At 39.6% G+C, this 16,755-nt stretch overlaps 1 protein-coding gene across 3 annotated transcripts; it reads left to right on the top strand.

Moving 5' to 3' along the window:
* The first annotated feature begins 2,298 nt into the window (after positions 1-2,298).
* gmppb (GDP-mannose pyrophosphorylase B) lies at positions 2,299-15,678 on the top strand. Of its 3 annotated transcripts, none has more exons than XM_023294077.3 (10): positions 2,299-2,436; positions 4,851-4,983; positions 5,059-5,139; positions 6,949-6,997; positions 7,218-7,360; positions 8,620-8,778; positions 8,902-8,980; positions 11,459-11,586; positions 11,673-11,855; positions 12,845-15,678. In XM_023294077.3, the coding sequence occupies exons 2-10, from the start codon at positions 4,855-4,857 to the stop codon at positions 12,974-12,976; spliced, it is 1,083 nt and encodes a 360-aa protein (XP_023149845.1). In that variant the 5' UTR covers positions 2,299-2,436; positions 4,851-4,854; the 3' UTR covers positions 12,977-15,678. The 3 variants fall into 3 exon arrangements, with proteins under 3 accessions (XP_023149845.1, XP_023149848.1, XP_035796803.1); XM_023294080.3 differs by having other exon boundaries at positions 2,337-2,436; positions 4,854-4,983; XM_035940910.2 differs by having other exon boundaries at positions 2,350-2,436; positions 4,784-4,983.
* The last annotated feature ends 1,077 nt before the right edge of the window (positions 15,679-16,755 follow it).

Here is a 16,755-nt window from a genome sequence, read left to right as displayed (position 1 = left end):
CAACAACTGCAGTTACGATCGACCGTTAAGTTCCCCAGAATGTCCCCGTTCATAGCAGGAACAGAACGATTTGATCTTCAAAATAAATGCTTGATAATTACCCTTCTTATTGCAGTGGGGTTGACCGTCAGTCATTTCCATGTCAGCAGTCAGTGACTATACAGTGATGGAAAAAATGATTAGACCACCCTTGTTTTCTTCAATTTCTTGTTCATTTTAATTCCTGGTACCACTAAAGGTACATTTATTTGGACAAATACAATGATAACAACAGAAATAGCTGATAAGAGTTTAATTTCAGAGCTGATATCAGACATTTTCCATGGTTTTCTAGATAATAACCAATCATCAATAGCTATGGCATTGTGCTGCCAAAAACAGCTTTTAGGATTCCATGTTTTCTTTTCTGTCTGTTTAGTCACATGATCCACACAGGAGTTAGTACTGATTCATAACCATTGTTTCTGATGACTGCAGTCATGCGTCTTGGCTGCTCTCCACCAGCTTCTGACGTTGTTCTGCTGTCACAGCAGCCCAGTCCTGTTGCACTAATTCTAACTAATCTGCTTTGTTTTTGGGCTTGTGGTTCTCCATTTAGTGTTTGATGAGTTTCCACAGGTTTTCAGTTGGATTTCAATTCAATTCAATTTTATTTATATAGCACCAATTACAGTCAAATTGTCTTGAGACGCTTTACAGAACCCATATGCCTGAACCCCCAGAGCAAGCCAAAAGGCGACAGTGGCAGGAAAACACCCTGTTAACAGGGAAAAAAACCTCGAGCAGAACCCGGCTCTAATGTGGGGGGACCCATCTGCTGCTGGCCGGGTGGGTTGAGAGGGACAGAAGAAGTAGAGAGGTAGAGATAGAGGGATAGAGGTAGAGGGTTACAGGGATTTAGATCTGGTGATTGAGCAGCCAAGGTATGGTTCCAGTGTTCTAGTTCTCCATCCAGTCATGGGAGGCAGGAAAGAGTTTTCCAGCTGAATGAAGAAGACTGTTTCCAAGAGTAGCCCCAAACATGACCTGGTTTATTGACCCTGTTCCACCCAGACTGAAACTACCCCAGATGGTCACTGATCCACCCCCATGTTTTACTGTAGGGCCAGACAGTCTGGTTTGTAGCTTCTCCAGGCTTCCTCCTAACCAGTAAGTTGGCTGGACTGGGCATCAACTGAAAACTGGATTCATCCCTGAAGAGAACCTTAGTCCAATCATCAACAGTCCAATCCTTGTGAGCCCAGCAAAGAGTAACCGGCTTTTCTCTGCCTTTCCTTGATGAAGGGCTTCTTCCTGCCCTGTGTGACTTCAGACCAGCTTCAACAAGTCACTTTCCAACTGTCCTTGCCCAACAAGTCCCATTTCTCCACAGTGTCCACTCATTTTTAAGGTCCCTGGAGGTCTGACGACGATTCCTGACAGGAATGGATGAGTGACGGTTATCTGGTGGGTAGAAAGACGTTTCCTGACCAGCTAGCAGTTTGGTAGAACCATGTTGGGCTTGTTTTTTCTTGGTGTAAAGAATGGCTGTCTTGGAGATCTTTCGTTTTTTCTCTACCTGTCTCTCACTCATACTAATTTCCAGCAGTGCCAAGATGGCTGCCTTTGTGGCTTCACATAATTCTTTAGTTTGAGGCATTATGTGAGAGCTGACAGCTTCTGAGTTGTGCTACGGCTTGAATGTCAGCAGGAAACCACTCTAGGCCTTTACATGTGCAGTGCTGCTGATGACATGAAATGTCCTCTTATATTTCCTGGGAATACGGTGAAGCTGAAGCATGTCAAATAGGACATAAAGTATTATGGAATCAGCTGCATTTTTTGTCGTGTTCATTATATTCTTCTGGTAATATACCTTTAGTTGTACCAGGCATTAAAATGAACAATAAATTGAAGACAACAAGGGTGGTCTAGTCATTTTTTTTCCATGACTGTAGATAGATAGATGGATGGATGGATGGATGGATGGATGGATGGATGGATGGATGGATGGATGGATGGATGGATGGATGGATAGATAGATAGATAGATAGATAGATAGATAGATAGATAGATAGATAGATAGATAGATAGATAGATAGATAGATAGATAGATAGATAGATAGATTCATTTAACAGGTTCATGTAAAATTACAGGGCAAATGAAATTCTTTAATGGTCACGTCTATTAAATAAAAATATTCATGACATTTATTTATTTAATGAAATCTCATTTTAAAATAGTGTAAAAAAAACAAAACAAAAAACAACCACAACCCTACCCTATTATTGTTTTGAAAAGTCGGACCGGATATTGTACGTGTAATGATGTCACGATTGACGCACTGCGGCGGCACCGGAAACAAACACGGAATTCTTGCTTGGACGGTCTTACGTGTCATTACGAGAGTTCCAGTGATTCACGAACCTCCCGGGACTTCTGCTGGTCAAATCCAGGTGGGTTTTTATCCTCTTTAGTCACTTACACCAAGACTGGAGACTTTAGCAAACGTCTCCGAAGCGGCCCACAGGCGGTTCGTAGCTGTACATGAAGTCAGAGGCCAGTTAGCTCGCTGTGCTAACGGGAGCTAACTCCACTTCAATGAGACCAAAACATGAGCTCAGTCTGTGTTTGTCTCTGAACTCACTGTTCACACTCAAACACTAAAGTTTTCTCACATGTACCGTTAGCGTTATGTTCGATATAACAAGAGGAATCCACTGTGTTGATCTGTGGTGCTTTCCTACACTATAAAGGGATTTAAATAGGACACTAACTCTGATGCTCAGTCAGACTTCTGTAAAGAATGAATGAAATGATGAAAAACAAAACCAGAACTAACAGCCACGACATGCTTCACTAAAGAGACATGTTTACTTTTTTGGTTCATCTACTGGAAAATTGGGGTTGGATTCAGGTTTAGGAAGTTGATTAGGAAGTGATTTTGTCTTACACTTAAATAACCATAATGATGCTTTAACCCACTCTAGTGTCTGTTTTAAACATATTTCTAATCTTTCAAAGTAGCCTGTGTGCCACTCCTAGTGAAAATAAAAGTTAACGTTTTAGTTTTTAACAAGTTTCACTGGGTGATTTTTTTGTTATTTGACCCAAACAAGGAGGCAAACTGAGATATGAGCAGTTAAATCTCTTTTTCTGAGGATCCAATCTGCCCCTGGCTCAGTGTCAACCCTTCTGAACTGTAGGATGAGCCGGCGGAGCTGATGGACGGATACAGAGAAGAACTTCTGATTCCCTTTCAAATAGGTTTCAGCTGGCGCCAAAGGAAAATCTATGTGATAAACTGGAGACCTGTCCAGGGTTGTCCATAGTTGTCCACAACTATTAAATGGATTCTACTGCCGATATTCATGGTTACCAGAAAATATGGACATTTGAGAAGCTCAAATCAGACAATTTCTGTTTCTTTTTTTTTAAAAAAAAAATCTCTCATACAATGATGAAAACAGTTGCAGAATAAGTTAAAAGTTGACGACTAGTTGAGAAATAGTTGCAGCCCGATAGGCAAACTGAACGTTAGCGTGTTAAATGAAAGGTTTTCAGTTTATCCCTCTGAACCCCAAAACCAGCTGGTTTGAAAGACGTTACATCTTCAAAAATATCACCAAAATGACAACAGATTTTCAACTTTTCAACAGTCTGTGAATGCATCATGTGTGACATAATTTTACTGTCGGGAAAAAAGTCAGAAGTGAGCTGAAAATTATGATAATTCATCAAAATGACTTTATTCTGCTTCTGTCATTTATAAATTTGCCAAAAAAAATCAAGTGTTTGCAATGAAAGCATTCTATAAAAGACAAAAATTCAGAGTTTTTAGGTTGAACTGCAGGCAGTTTCCAAAATTACACCGTCTACCAGCCAGAAACTGTAAAAACAGAGCAAATCATCTGATTTCAAAAGGGAGAAGATTTCAGGTTTTTATCTTTAATAACTGAAATAAACTGAAACAAATTTATATGTGAGAAAAAACCTGCTGAAAGAGTGCCGTAAAAAAAATAAATAAAAGTGTTGGGAAATATGCCGTGCCTTCACCTTAAATCAGCCAGGATAGACCCACAGCTCCATGACCCCACAGAGGATAAAGTGGTGTATAGATGATGGATGGATGGATGGATTTAAGCACAAATGACATTCTTGTTTGTCAGTGATCAGAAATAACAGGAAAATCCATGCATACACTTTTCTTTACACTTACTGTTGCATGTCGTGGCCTCTGTGAACCAGGACACACCTTGGCATCGATGTGTGTTTGTTCCGACCCAATAGTGCCTCTGTTTGGCCCAGTGGAGAAACATGAAATCATTCCTCCTAAAGAATAAATAGTAAAGTTTTTAACGGCATGGTCTCATCCAAACACTCTGCTTCTAGACCTGCTGCTATCAGTGACGAATAGAGTCGATGTGTTCAGACACAGCGACTGTTCATCTGAAGTTTTAACCTGTTTTTCAGGTTTGGCTCATAGTTTGATAGTTGAAAGAAAGACAGCTGCATGTCAGCCTTGCTCTTTGTGTGACACTCAAGCAGACATTTTTAGTGTGAAAGTATAGAGAGGAAACGGAACTGACAATAAAATAAAACCACTGAGCTGAGAAAATGTGCATTTCTTTTGTCTTGCAGGTTGTAATTAATTCATGTGATGGCAGTTTGCTGGACTCTAGACTCTGAATATGACAAATATGGTCTTCAGAGTAATAAAAGTAAACTTTGAGTCAACTCAAATGTGATAATCTGTCATAGAAATGCTGCTTTGGATAACGTCTGCTTCTGTAATCATTGTAGCTTTTTCCTCTTCCATGTGTTGGTGTTGATGAACTGTGTCCTCTTCGGTAACTGTTGCTAACGGCAGAAGAATGAAGGCTCTGATCCTGGTTGGGGGCTATGGGACTCGGCTGCGACCGCTCACCCTGAGCGTTCCCAAACCGCTGGTGGAGTTCTGTAACAAACCCATCCTGCTGCACCAGGTGGAGGCGCTGGTCAAGGTACGGAGGCGACATTCGGCTGTACTTCTGACAGGTGGCTGTGAGCTTTCCTCATTGGTGGTTGTGTTTTTGTAGGCCGGTGTGGACCACGTGGTTCTGGCTGTGAGCTACATGTCAGAGCTGCTGGAGAGAGAGATGAGAGTCCAGGAGCAGAGAGTACGTACATCAATCAGCACCCTGACACACACTGAGAGCAGATACAGCAAGAAGAGCACTGACAGCGCAGTCCTCCTCCAAGGCTGCTTTATTAGTTATTGATGATCAGAAATCAAGGCAACATAGAATCTGTCCACTTGGTTTTCAGTCATTTTTAATAATTTTCTCTTCATTCTGAACAGATTTAAGTAATTTTGCTAAATTTTTGAGTTATTTTGGAAAGATTTTTGTCATTTCTGGACAAATTTTCTGCAATTTTGGATCATCTTCAAGTCATTTTGGATGATTTTTACAGCATCTTGGACAAGTTTAGTGTCATTCTGCAAATTTTCAGTTTTAGAACTCCACAAAATAACACTGTGTTTCTGTCAACACTAAGGACAACCATCTTATTTTAATCAACTTTACTGCATGGTTAGAGGATGAAGTGAGCTCCACAATCAGAGGTTGTAGCTGCAGGAGTTCAAACATAGAATGGGAGTCGTACAAGATTCATACTAGTCACACAGAGCCTGCAGCTTCACAGGCCAACCCTGCTAGCATGCTAAAGGGGGTAAACAACTGGTACGCTGCCAAAACCTTCCTGGTGGAATTCAAGTTCTAGAGTTTCTATTCCAGGAGGTGTACTACATCTAGAACTATATTACCTTATATATACAGATGAAACCAAAAGTTTACATACACTGTATACAAAGACATATACCCTTTTTTTGCTCACTGACATTAAATCAGACTAAACCTTTCCTGTTTTAGGTCAGTTGGGATTACCAAAATTATTTCTATTTGATAAATGGCAGAATAATGAGAGAGAGATTTTTGCCATTGTTTTTGCAAATGTAAATATTCTACATTAAACATGAAAAATGCACGATCTCATGTTAAAGTAAGGCTAGAGAATGTATTTTAATGAAATCGCTGCTGACTTCATTTTTAAAAGATGATTATTTTTCATCATGTTGCAGTATTCTTTGATACCTCGGCCTCCCTCATTACTTTTTTCAGTGTAGACAACACTTGGTGATTAGTCTTTAGTTATATACGTTTGAAAATAGGGTGAAGCCAGTGTTCTTATTCTACTCAAGACCTTGGATGTGCTCTGTTTCTTTCCCCATCATGCTTTTGTGTCCAAATCATTCCTCAACATTTTTACTCCGCCAAGGAACGGAGTTATGTGACGATCGGCGTACGTTTGTCCGTCTGTGATTCCGTCTGTCTGTGCTGAACATTACTCAAAAACGGACCAGTGGATTCAGATGAAATTCTCAGGGAAGGTCAGAAATGACACACGGACCAAGTGATCAGATTTTATCAGTGATGCAGCTTATAGTCTGGATCCAAGGATTTGTTAAAGATTTCTGTATCACTGCCAGATAGCAGCACGGCGTCACTGTAACCATGACAACAAGTGAACGCTATGTCAGCTGCCTGCTGATGATCACATGATTGTGATCCTACTATAAATCGTCCACTGAGGACTTATCCGGTCTTATCTGTGTGAAATGATCTGAGGAACAACTGACTAAACTGTGGGGGTGTTTCTGAGTCCCATCAATTCCCGCCTCCTGCTACATATTTAGGTCACATGATTCGGTATCCGTACATTACATACACATGCATAACACACGCCTGTGCTCAGTGCAAGGTCATTTTCTATTAAAGATTCCATCTGTCTGAAATGATACGACCTAGCAGCCTTGGCGGAGTACTGCACTCTCTGAGTGCTCGTCTTCTCTATTTGTTCTGATCTGATGTGATTAGAATTGATTTTCGTGCTGCAGCGCTCTGAACATTTCTCTGTTTTCTTCTCAGCTCGGGATTCGTATTTCTTTGTCTCATGAGAAGGAGCCTTTGGGAACCGGTGAGTTTCTGTTCATCTCAGACCAGCTGCCCGGTCGAGTTCTTCCTCATTAATTGACCAAATACCATTTGTGGATGGAGGTTCTGTCAAACTGCACACCTTTCTCGGAAACGTTGTTGTATGCTGTGGCGTGTTTGGGATCCAAGCACACACATGCTTTAGGACAAATATCGTGGAGTTTCTGACGCAGAGATTGGACTTAATAAATGTGTTTCTACAGCGGGTCCCCTGGCTTTGGCTCGAGAGCTGCTGAACATCGACAACGAGCCGTTCTTCGTCCTCAACTCGGACGTCATCTGTGATTTTCCCTTCAAAGATCTGCTTCAGTTTCACCGCAACCACGGCAAGGAGGGAACCATCGTGGTGAGAGAGACGGAGCCACAGAGGGGATTTTATTTTGTCAGGTTTTAGGGATTTTACAACAAACAATGTTGATAAAACAGAGGGAAATCTGTCAGGTTAAAAGGTGAAAGCTGTCCAACAGTGGATAATTCAGTCAGACTGAAAACGTCAGGATCTATCGATGTGTATTCATAATTTTCTAAATCAATATTTATTTTCTGTTGTCTTGCTCTTGGTGAGACTGCAGTTTTTCCATTTTCCCTTTCATGGTGATAAATATTAATTTCTTCATTAATTCATTCATTCCACCAGGTATACTGTAAAAAATTTTAAAAAATCAGTAATTTTACAGATTTTAAACACACACAAAAATATCAATAAAATTAAATAAAAATCTCGTAAAAAATCGATTTATATGTCACTTCAAAATGGTGAAATACGTGCACCAGACAGACTGAAAACAAACGTTAAAAATGAATTAGGCAGAAATCACTTTTGGATCTCCTTCTTTTGGCCACAGTGTTTGCTGTTTTTACAGCTCCTTGTTTCCTTGGAGCTCTTTAGAGACCTTAAACTCCTGAAATAGAACATGAACTTTATTGTCAATAACCTCAGACATTTTCTGACTATTCCCCTCTACAAGTCAGCTACTGCATGTGACCGCTTCAGTGAATATAATAATAACATTTAGTACATATTCTTTTCCACCATCATGGTTCTGATAGTTCCAGATTCAAAACAATCTCCCCTACACAATTATGAAACTATCTCTACTCCAAGCCTTTAATAGTGAGAAACATGTAAAAACATAACAATTTCATAATACTAATGTTTTTTTTTTCCTTGATGTAAAGCCTAATATAAAACATCTGCAAGTACTATCCTATCAAATGATGGAAGAGCCAAGACTGTTCTGAATAGAAATGTCCATACAGTTTGTACTGCTAGCCCTTATAATGACCAAGATAAGCTTCAAATAGAAAGTAGTAAAATCACTCTGGAAATAGACTGAGTTATTGCTTTTAAGTAATGAAAGTCAAAGTAACTGACAATGAAAAAATATCACAAATGTTTATACTTCATATTTCCCCCTTATTTCATCCCTTGTATCAATGTCAGTAAATAGAAGCAACTGAAAGAACCACAGTTTTGATTTCTGAGTGAACAACTTACAGAACTATGCAAAACGTACCAGTGGTTATTGTATTTTCTAAAAACTTTTCATTTGAGAGATTTCATCTTTTTATGCGAGTGCTGATATGATGCTGATGTGTGTGCAGGTGACGCGGGTGGAGGAACCCTCCAAGTACGGCGTGGTGGTGTTTGAGTCGGACAGCGGGAGGATCCATCGCTTCGTTGAGAAGCCGCAGGTGTTTGTGTCGAACAAGATTAACGCCGGGATGTACATCTTCAATCCCAGCATGCTCAGCAGGATCCAGGTGACCACCTCACTCTGTCGCTGTGTTACTGGTTGGCTTTGAAGTATTACAATATTATAAAGTGTACTTCTGGTTGTGCATAATGATGTGTAGGTTTTTTGATTCATGTGTGTTTGTGTGCAGCTGAGACCAACATCCATAGAGAAAGAAATCTTTCCAGTCATGGCAGAGGAGGGACAGCTGTACGCCATGGAACTGCAGGGTAAAAACTACTTCTTCTTCTTCTCCATCTTCTTCTTATTCATTTTCATCTTCTTCTTTTTCATCTTCTTCTTCTCCATCTTCTTCTTCACCTTCTCCTTCATGTTCTCCTTCTTCTCCTTCATCTTCCTCTTTTTTTCCTTCTTCTTCTTCATCATCTTCTTCTTCATCTTCATTTTCATCATCTTCTTCTTCACCTTCTTCCTCCTCTTCTCCTTCACCTTCTTCTTCTTCTCCTTCATCTTCCTCTTCTTTTCCTCCTACTTCTTCTTCTTCTTCATTTTCATCTTCTTCTTCTTCTTCATCTTGTTGTTTTTCTTCATCATCTTCTTCTTCTCATTTCCTTCATCTTCTTCTTTCTTCTCTTTTCTTTGTCCCTCTGATGCCCTCATCTCTGATCCTGTCCATCCAGTGCAGATTTTAGCACTGGATTAGTTTAACTGGAACTCAGCTGGCTTTACCACCATCCTCCTTCCTTTTCCTCTCCTGCTGCTGCCTTTCTTCTCCACTCACCCCAACCTGCCTTCTCTCGCTTTTTTTCAGCACTGTACTATAATATGACAGGTGATCAATAAGTTTAGAGACTGCACCTACAAAAATCATGAACCTGGTTTCAATTTTGCCACCATCACCTGCTAAGTGTAGTGCAGCGATGCAGTTCTTCCACTGGAACCCATTAAATAAACTGCACACAGTCGGCCACGATCTCTTAAACTGTGTCTAATTTACAACCGTTCACCTTCAGTTTAATTTCGGGGACGAGGAAGACGTCACAGGGAGTAGAATCTGGCGAGCAGAGCAGGTGGGGAGTGACGATTGTGTTGTTGTGGCCAAAAAAAGATATGTGAAAGCCTATTGGATGGGAAATGTGTTGCACTGCTAGTTAAATTCAAAGATCTGTTTAAACCTCAGGTTTGGAGGTACGGTTTGCTACGCTTTTATAACAGGATAAATTCAGATTGTTACCATTTATTTTTTAAAATTGAAACACTCAGAATAGTCAAATTCTAGTATTTGATAGATTAACTCTTACAGTAAGTAAGTGATTAATTAATAATTATGACAGAAACTGTCAAGAAGGAAAGACATTCAGGTGTAAAATAGGTCATATATAAGATGTGAAGCTGCAGCTTGTGTCTAAAGAAGATGCTATTTGATCCATCAGCAGTGGTTCCTACTGAAACACTGTGGCTGTTCTTACTAAGAAGCTCAGCTGTACCGTCAGTATAATGGAACATCTTGTCGCTGTATTCTTGTTTATTCTTGTGCTGTATTCTCTATTCTGTGTGTTTGTTCTGGTCTCTGCAGCTCACAGCTCCACCAGACGTAAGTGTTTGGGCTTTTCTTCTAACCCAAACTCGTGTAGTTCTGGAGAGGAATCGTTTGTAGAGAAGCACCGACACCGAAAAACAGGACGTTTGTAACAGGATTGATCTTTATACCCAAACCTGACTAGTGTTCAGATAAACATCAGAAGAGATCAGAACCGACCCATGTCTGCTGTTGGTGCTTCTCTAGATCCTCATCCCTCTCTGGGAGGCTGAAACAGAGGAACTCCTAGCTGGCAGTCAACCCTCCCTCCATCCTGTGGTCCAGGCAGCAGACTGGTCCCAGTTAGTCTCTGGTCCCAGTTAGTCTCTGGTCCCAGTTAGTCTCTGGTCACAGCAGTAGAGGGTTTGTTTCCCTCTGGAACTGTAAAAGAATGACTGAAGTTTTGTGATTTCCTGCAGGGGATTTATTGAACTATCGGAGCTCAGAACAAAGAAATATTTTATTCTTTAAAGATGACTTCAAATATATGTGGATCTGTTGTCACAGCAACAATTCTTTAAATGATAATTCAGATTTATTTCCCAGTAATGTGCCTGTTGGGTCTCTATTCATCAAAACACAGCAAGTTGAAATAAACCAGGGCTGTTCTTTGAGCTCCAACCTGCAGGCTGCTGCAGAGCTAGCTCTACAACTACTGATTTGTTGTGTTCATGTGATGCAATGATTGGTTTTCAGAGTAAGTCGTTTTTCCTTAGATGAACAGAAGTTAGTAGAGTTCTCTAAAAGTCTGGTAAATGAGACAGATGTTTAGGGGATTCAAACATATCCAGAGGTTTCAAACAGACTCCTGCACACCATCATAAATACATTTATTTATGACATTTTGGTGCTGGTCTTTGTCTTTTGGGGTTTTAAGCACCACATCCTAGTATTTTGTCCATTTAATGTGAACTTGATCCATTTGTGATTGTAACTGTAGAGAGTTTTTCTGCTGTCATTGAAAATTGCTTTCTTTTACTCCATATTTAACACGGCTTCTCTCTGTAACAAACCATTTTCTGGCAGCAGAATACGCGTTTTTGCAAGTGAAACTAAGTCACCTATTGGAAATCACAAGGAAACTCCTTGTTTCCATGGAAACTAACTCCTCATGTCTCTATGTGTGCATGTTGTTTGTCTGCTGGTCTTTCTCTCTGTCTGTCTGTAGGTTTCTGGATGGACATTGGTCAGCCCAAAGACTTCCTGACAGGGATGTGTATGTACCTCCAGTCGCTACGACAGCATGCTCCGGAGAGGCTGCATACGGGGCCCGGTTTCCTTGGCAACGTCATGGTGGTGAGTGCAGTGTGTTGACGCTACACATCAGGTCCAGGATGCTACTGCATGATGGTCATGGTCTGTGCTCACTTCCTCCCCTGCAGGACCCGACGGCGCAGATCGGGGAGAACTGCACCATCGGTCCCAACGTCACCATCGGCGCCGGCGTGGTCGTGGAGGACGGTGTGAGGATAAAGCGGTGCACGGTGCTGAAAGGGTCGAGGGTTCGATCGCACTCCTGGCTGGAGAGCTGCATCGTGGGGTGGAGCTCCTCGGTCGGCCAGTGGGTGAGTAGAGGGGAGGAGCTGCCGGCATTTTCCAAACATCCAGATATGAGCCAAGATCAGAAAACGTCTTCAGAGAGAGTTCACATCGGTCTGTGACTAAACATCTCAGACAGAAAGAGGTGCAGTACGAGGGTACTAATTTATGGTTTATTGATAATGTTGTGTTGAGAAGCAGAAGAATTTTAGAGAACGCATTAAACTGTGATCACAAAGAAAAACACAGAATCTCCAAGATATAAGTCATAAATTTATAAGAAAAAACTTAAATATTGTCAGAAATTAAAGTAGTAAATTTACCAGACAAAAACTCTGCTATTTTCTGTTAATTAACTAAATTTAAAAACTAAAAGTCAAGTATTGCTTGAAATAAAATTTTAAAATTTACAAGAAAAAAAGTGAGGGTATTCTGACAAAGTTATGAATGTATATTTTAAAAAACTTGGATGTTTGCTGAGATTAGTTGTAAATTTAGAAGCAAAAAAAGCAAAAAAAACTTGGATATTCTTTTGGATTAAAGCTTTAAATTTACAAGAAACAAATTTGGGTCTCCTGAAGTCGGTTGTAAATTTATTAGAAAAAACCCTTTCTGCCGTATAATTAAATTATAATGTCAGAAATATTGAACCAAAGAAACAACAATAGTTCCATTTATTTGGTTACTTATAATACTTCTTATCCAGTGTCCAATACTGGATGCACTGATGTTTTGAGGCATTACAGGAAACATTATCATGTAGAATTATTTTAAAAGAAGGATTAAAAGATTCGGAACCAAAACAAAGCAAAAAAATGAAGTGTTGGAAGTCAGTGGACAGTATGCTGGAGATGAGTTAGTTCTGCTTGGATCAGAGAAAGTAAAGAATGGAAGAGGATGAAAATGGTTTCAGCTCTTCTTCAGTCGTTGCGTCAAATCAGTTTATTCTCATTCTGAAAATGTAGAGACTTGCTCCAGCTGCTGTCAGGTTCACCGATGACTCGTCTGTCGTCAGGTCCGCATGGAGAACGTGACGGTGCTGGGGGAGGATGTGATCGTGAACGACGAGCTTTACCTGAACGGAGCTAACGTCCTGCCGCACAAATCCATCAACGAGTCCGTCCCAGAGCCGCGCATCATCATGTAGCGAAACTCCCGATGCCTTTTCTATGAACTGAACACCCAAACTGTGCCAGAGAAATACAGGGACGAACAATCGGGCTGGGGGAGAAGGAGGAACAAAGGGCCGCTTTTTGTTTCTTTTTAAAAATTGATTTGGACTGGTTTTAGCCCTGCTTGGCTGCATCTTCCACCAGTAAGACAAAAACAGACAGCAGGGAGGTTCATGCTAATTATAGGGGTCAAATGCTGGTGGACGATAAATACAAGGAAGACGAGGGAGGGACGGAGGAATGGTGAGGAGGTGAGAGCAGCATGGACGCTGCTGTTTAGATTCCCTATGCATTTACACTGAAGGATCAAACCACATGTTGAAATCATGACTAACGAAGCTGAGATTCTGATCAGACCTATTCAACAAAATGCAATATTCAACATAGTTCAGTGCAGTTTAGTTTGTGATGTGGACAGCACAACTGTAGCTGTTAAAAAGCAAAGAGTTAGGAACCATGTTTGCATCTACCAGATGAATGTACCAACTCTTCTTCATCTCATCACAACGTGTAATTTGATCTATTTTTATGTAGAAATACTAATTAGTGCATCTTTAATTAGCATCACTGTCAGTTTTGTGCTGTTGCCTTGACAACGGTTTTTCCATACGTAAAAAATGAACAAGATGTAGCTGCAGTTTATAGTCTGTTTACATGTGTTTGAATGAGATTGAATCAATGGCGTATGAGGGCCACTGTAGGTACTAAATAAGTACATCAGTAGAAATACTACTGAGCTGACGGAGGAGAGTCATTTTTTGAGAAAAAAACTAAATGAGATTAAAGTTGTGAATTTATGACAAAATCTTGTCTGAGTTTGAAGTTGTAAATTTACAAGAACAACCCTCTGATATTTTTTGAGATTAAAGTGGTAAATTTATGACAAAAAAAGACTATTCTCTGAGATTAAAGTAGTAAATTTAAAAAGAATTTGGATATTCTCTTACATTAAACTTGTAAATTTCCAAGAAAAAAAGTTGAATGTTCTTGAATGTTCTGTAAGATTGAAGTGCTGGAAATGGACATTCTGAGATTAAAATTGTAAATTTACGAGAGTAAAAACTCTATTCTGACATTAAAGCAAAAAAAAAAAATTACAAGAAAAACACAAATTCCATGAAATTAACACCAAAATTTAAGATGGAAAAAACATGGATCTTCCCTGAGATTGAGGAGGTAAATGGATGAGATTAAAGCTCTGATATGCTCTGAGATTAAAGTCAGAAAAAAACTCAGATATTCTCTGAAATCCAAATCTTCAATATACAAAAGCGTGGATATTCTCTGAGATTAATATTGTTAATTTATGCGACAAACAAACTTCTCTGACATGTACAACATGTAAATATACAAGAATTTATTCTCTTACTTTATTTTTTTTTAAACATGGTTTTTCTGGTCTAAATCAAATTGATTTCCTTATTGTTGGATCTGAAAATACAGTTTAATGAATTAAATGAAAAGTACATGGAGTTTTTTCTCTCAATGTCAGATAATTTCTCAGAATATTTCTCCTCCTCCAGCTGGATAATTGTTTTTTTTTTGTTTTTTTTTTAATAATTGAATCTACAGTGGTGTGCATGTGGACTGATTTAGTTTTGTTTTGGTCGTTTCTGAAAGTCATGTTGTGGTTGAACTCATGCTGTACGGATGTCCAGGTGTATGCCAGGACCTGGTGACATCACAGGGGGGCGTGGTTACAGGTGCAGCAGAAGTTTGAGGGAATTTATTCTTTGGATTAATTGTGAGGAAAGTTTTTAGTCATGCTGAAATTCATTCATGTTCCTCTCTAAGTCAGAAGTACTTGTTCTCTGTACGGTGGCCGTGTCCTCCTCAGCAGCACATCAGTTAGCTACAGCTAGCTCACCTGCCATTTGTTAGCATGCTCCACCAGAGTTCAGTTCTTCCTAGTGTTACCTCCAGCTTTGTTGTACATTTGAGTAAAACTCAACGGGCTGTGATGTGGATTTTGCCATTAAAACTGTGTTGGATGACTGAATGAACTCAAACCTTCAACTTGTAAGCTAATGTGATCAAAATATATTTAAAGTACTCAGGAAAGATTAAATCTGGATGTGTTGGTCAACAGTTCCTCTCTAAAAAGTGATAAATATGCAAATGTTTAGCCTGTTGGCACGCCGTTTTAGCATTCATCTCAAGTTGAGGCTGCTGGGAATTCACTGTTTACTGAAACGTTGGTCAGCTAAAAACTATTAGTGACACTAGTAGAAATTAGGATGACTGATTTATAAGCTGTTTCACCGGCTGACTGACGACTATAATAGACATTTAAAATGATGTTCTTTATGAACATAAGGGAACAGTCTGCTTGACACAGACTTGATTCCTGATTTGTGTCGTCCTGGTTGTAAAAATGAGGCAGGTGTTACATCATCAGACGGCTGATAGAGTGAAATAAATGGTTCCTGGAGCTTATCCTTGTTTCAGATCAGGACTAATGATTCTTCTACATGTGACTACTTCTACATACTGACAGTGAACATATGCAGCAGGTGGTTCAGACGCTCAGCACTGGACAGTTGTACGGTTGTTATGAAGTCACTGATGAACAGTGTGAAAAACGAAACATGTAAAGGCTTTATGTGTGAATGAATGAAGTCAATTCTTATGAAGTCTTTTTTAAAAAGAGAATAATGGAATCTACTGATCACATCTATGACATGTTGCTCTGTCTTTCTTTTCCTGGTTTTAGGGGATATTTCACACAAGAGGGTCAGGTTTTTATAAATGGCATAAAACAACAAAACATGAAATGTTAACACATACACATACATATATATCTAAATCAAATATATATATATATATATATATATATACATACATACATACATACATACATACATACATACATATATACATACATACATACATACATACATACATATATATGTGTGTCAGAGAGCCATCAGTGGCAGCTTGTTGGTGGGACTTGAACCTCTTCTGAGCAGTAGCCCGGAGCCTTACCCACTGAGCCACCACTACTATGAGTATGCTCTATATACAGTTGGGAAGAAAAGTTTAGGTACACTTATAAAAAAAAAACATGTATATCATGGCAGTCTTGAGTTTCCAATTACTGTTATAACTCTTAATTTTCTATACTGGAACAATTAAAATGTCACAAAAAGAAACAAACAAACATGCATTTTGTTTCTTTCATAGATTTATTACAAGTCTTCTGGAAATATGACAAAATCTGCTGGGTCAAAAATATACAAAACAACTTGAATAATCAGGTTTGGTGATATAGAAGGCGGCGCCCTAACTTCTCATGAGTAAATACGATTGACTACAGCTGGTGACTCCGCTGAGCCAACTTAAATAGAGCTCATTTTATTCACTCATTAGACTCAGCCACAAACACTAAAGTGGAAAAGTCTGAGAAGCTCACCACAGATCTGAAAAAGCAAATAATAGACTTGAATAAGTCAAGAGAGAGAGTTGCACAGTGGATCAGTGGTTAGCACTGTCACCTTACAGCTAGAAGATCCCCTGTTTGCGTCCCGGCCTCCCTGGGATCTTCCTGCATAGAGTCTCCATGTTCTCCCTGTGTGGGTTTTCTCCAGGTTCTCCAGCTTCCTTCCACAGTCCACAAACATGCTGAGGTTAATTGGTGATTCTAAATTGTCGGTAGGTGTGAATGTGAGTGTGATTGTTTATCTGTACGGCGCTTTCCCACTAGCACCTACTTGGCTCGACTCGGTTTGTGAGGTTCTCCATCAGGACTTAGTAC

Source organism: Amphiprion ocellaris, chromosome 5 (genome assembly GCF_022539595.1).
Source record: "Amphiprion ocellaris isolate individual 3 ecotype Okinawa chromosome 5, ASM2253959v1, whole genome shotgun sequence".
Classification (NCBI taxonomy): Eukaryota; Metazoa; Chordata; class Actinopteri; family Pomacentridae; genus Amphiprion; species Amphiprion ocellaris.
The sequence above is the reverse complement of the archived record's forward strand: the minus strand, read 5'-3'. Positions and strand labels throughout refer to the sequence as shown.

Excerpts from the sequence above, each read along its gene's own strand:
- gmppb (XM_023294077.3), top strand. The coding sequence starts at position 4,855 with ATGAAGGCTCTGATCCTGGTTGGGGGCTATGGGACTCGGCTGCGACCG. Across the intron at positions 8,981-11,458 it reads GTACGCCATGGAACTGCAGG|GTTTCTGGATGGACATTGGT; the intron begins GTAAAAACTACT and ends GTCTGTCTGTAG. Across the intron at positions 11,856-12,844 it reads GCTCCTCGGTCGGCCAGTGG|GTCCGCATGGAGAACGTGAC; the intron begins GTGAGTAGAGGG and ends GTCTGTCGTCAG.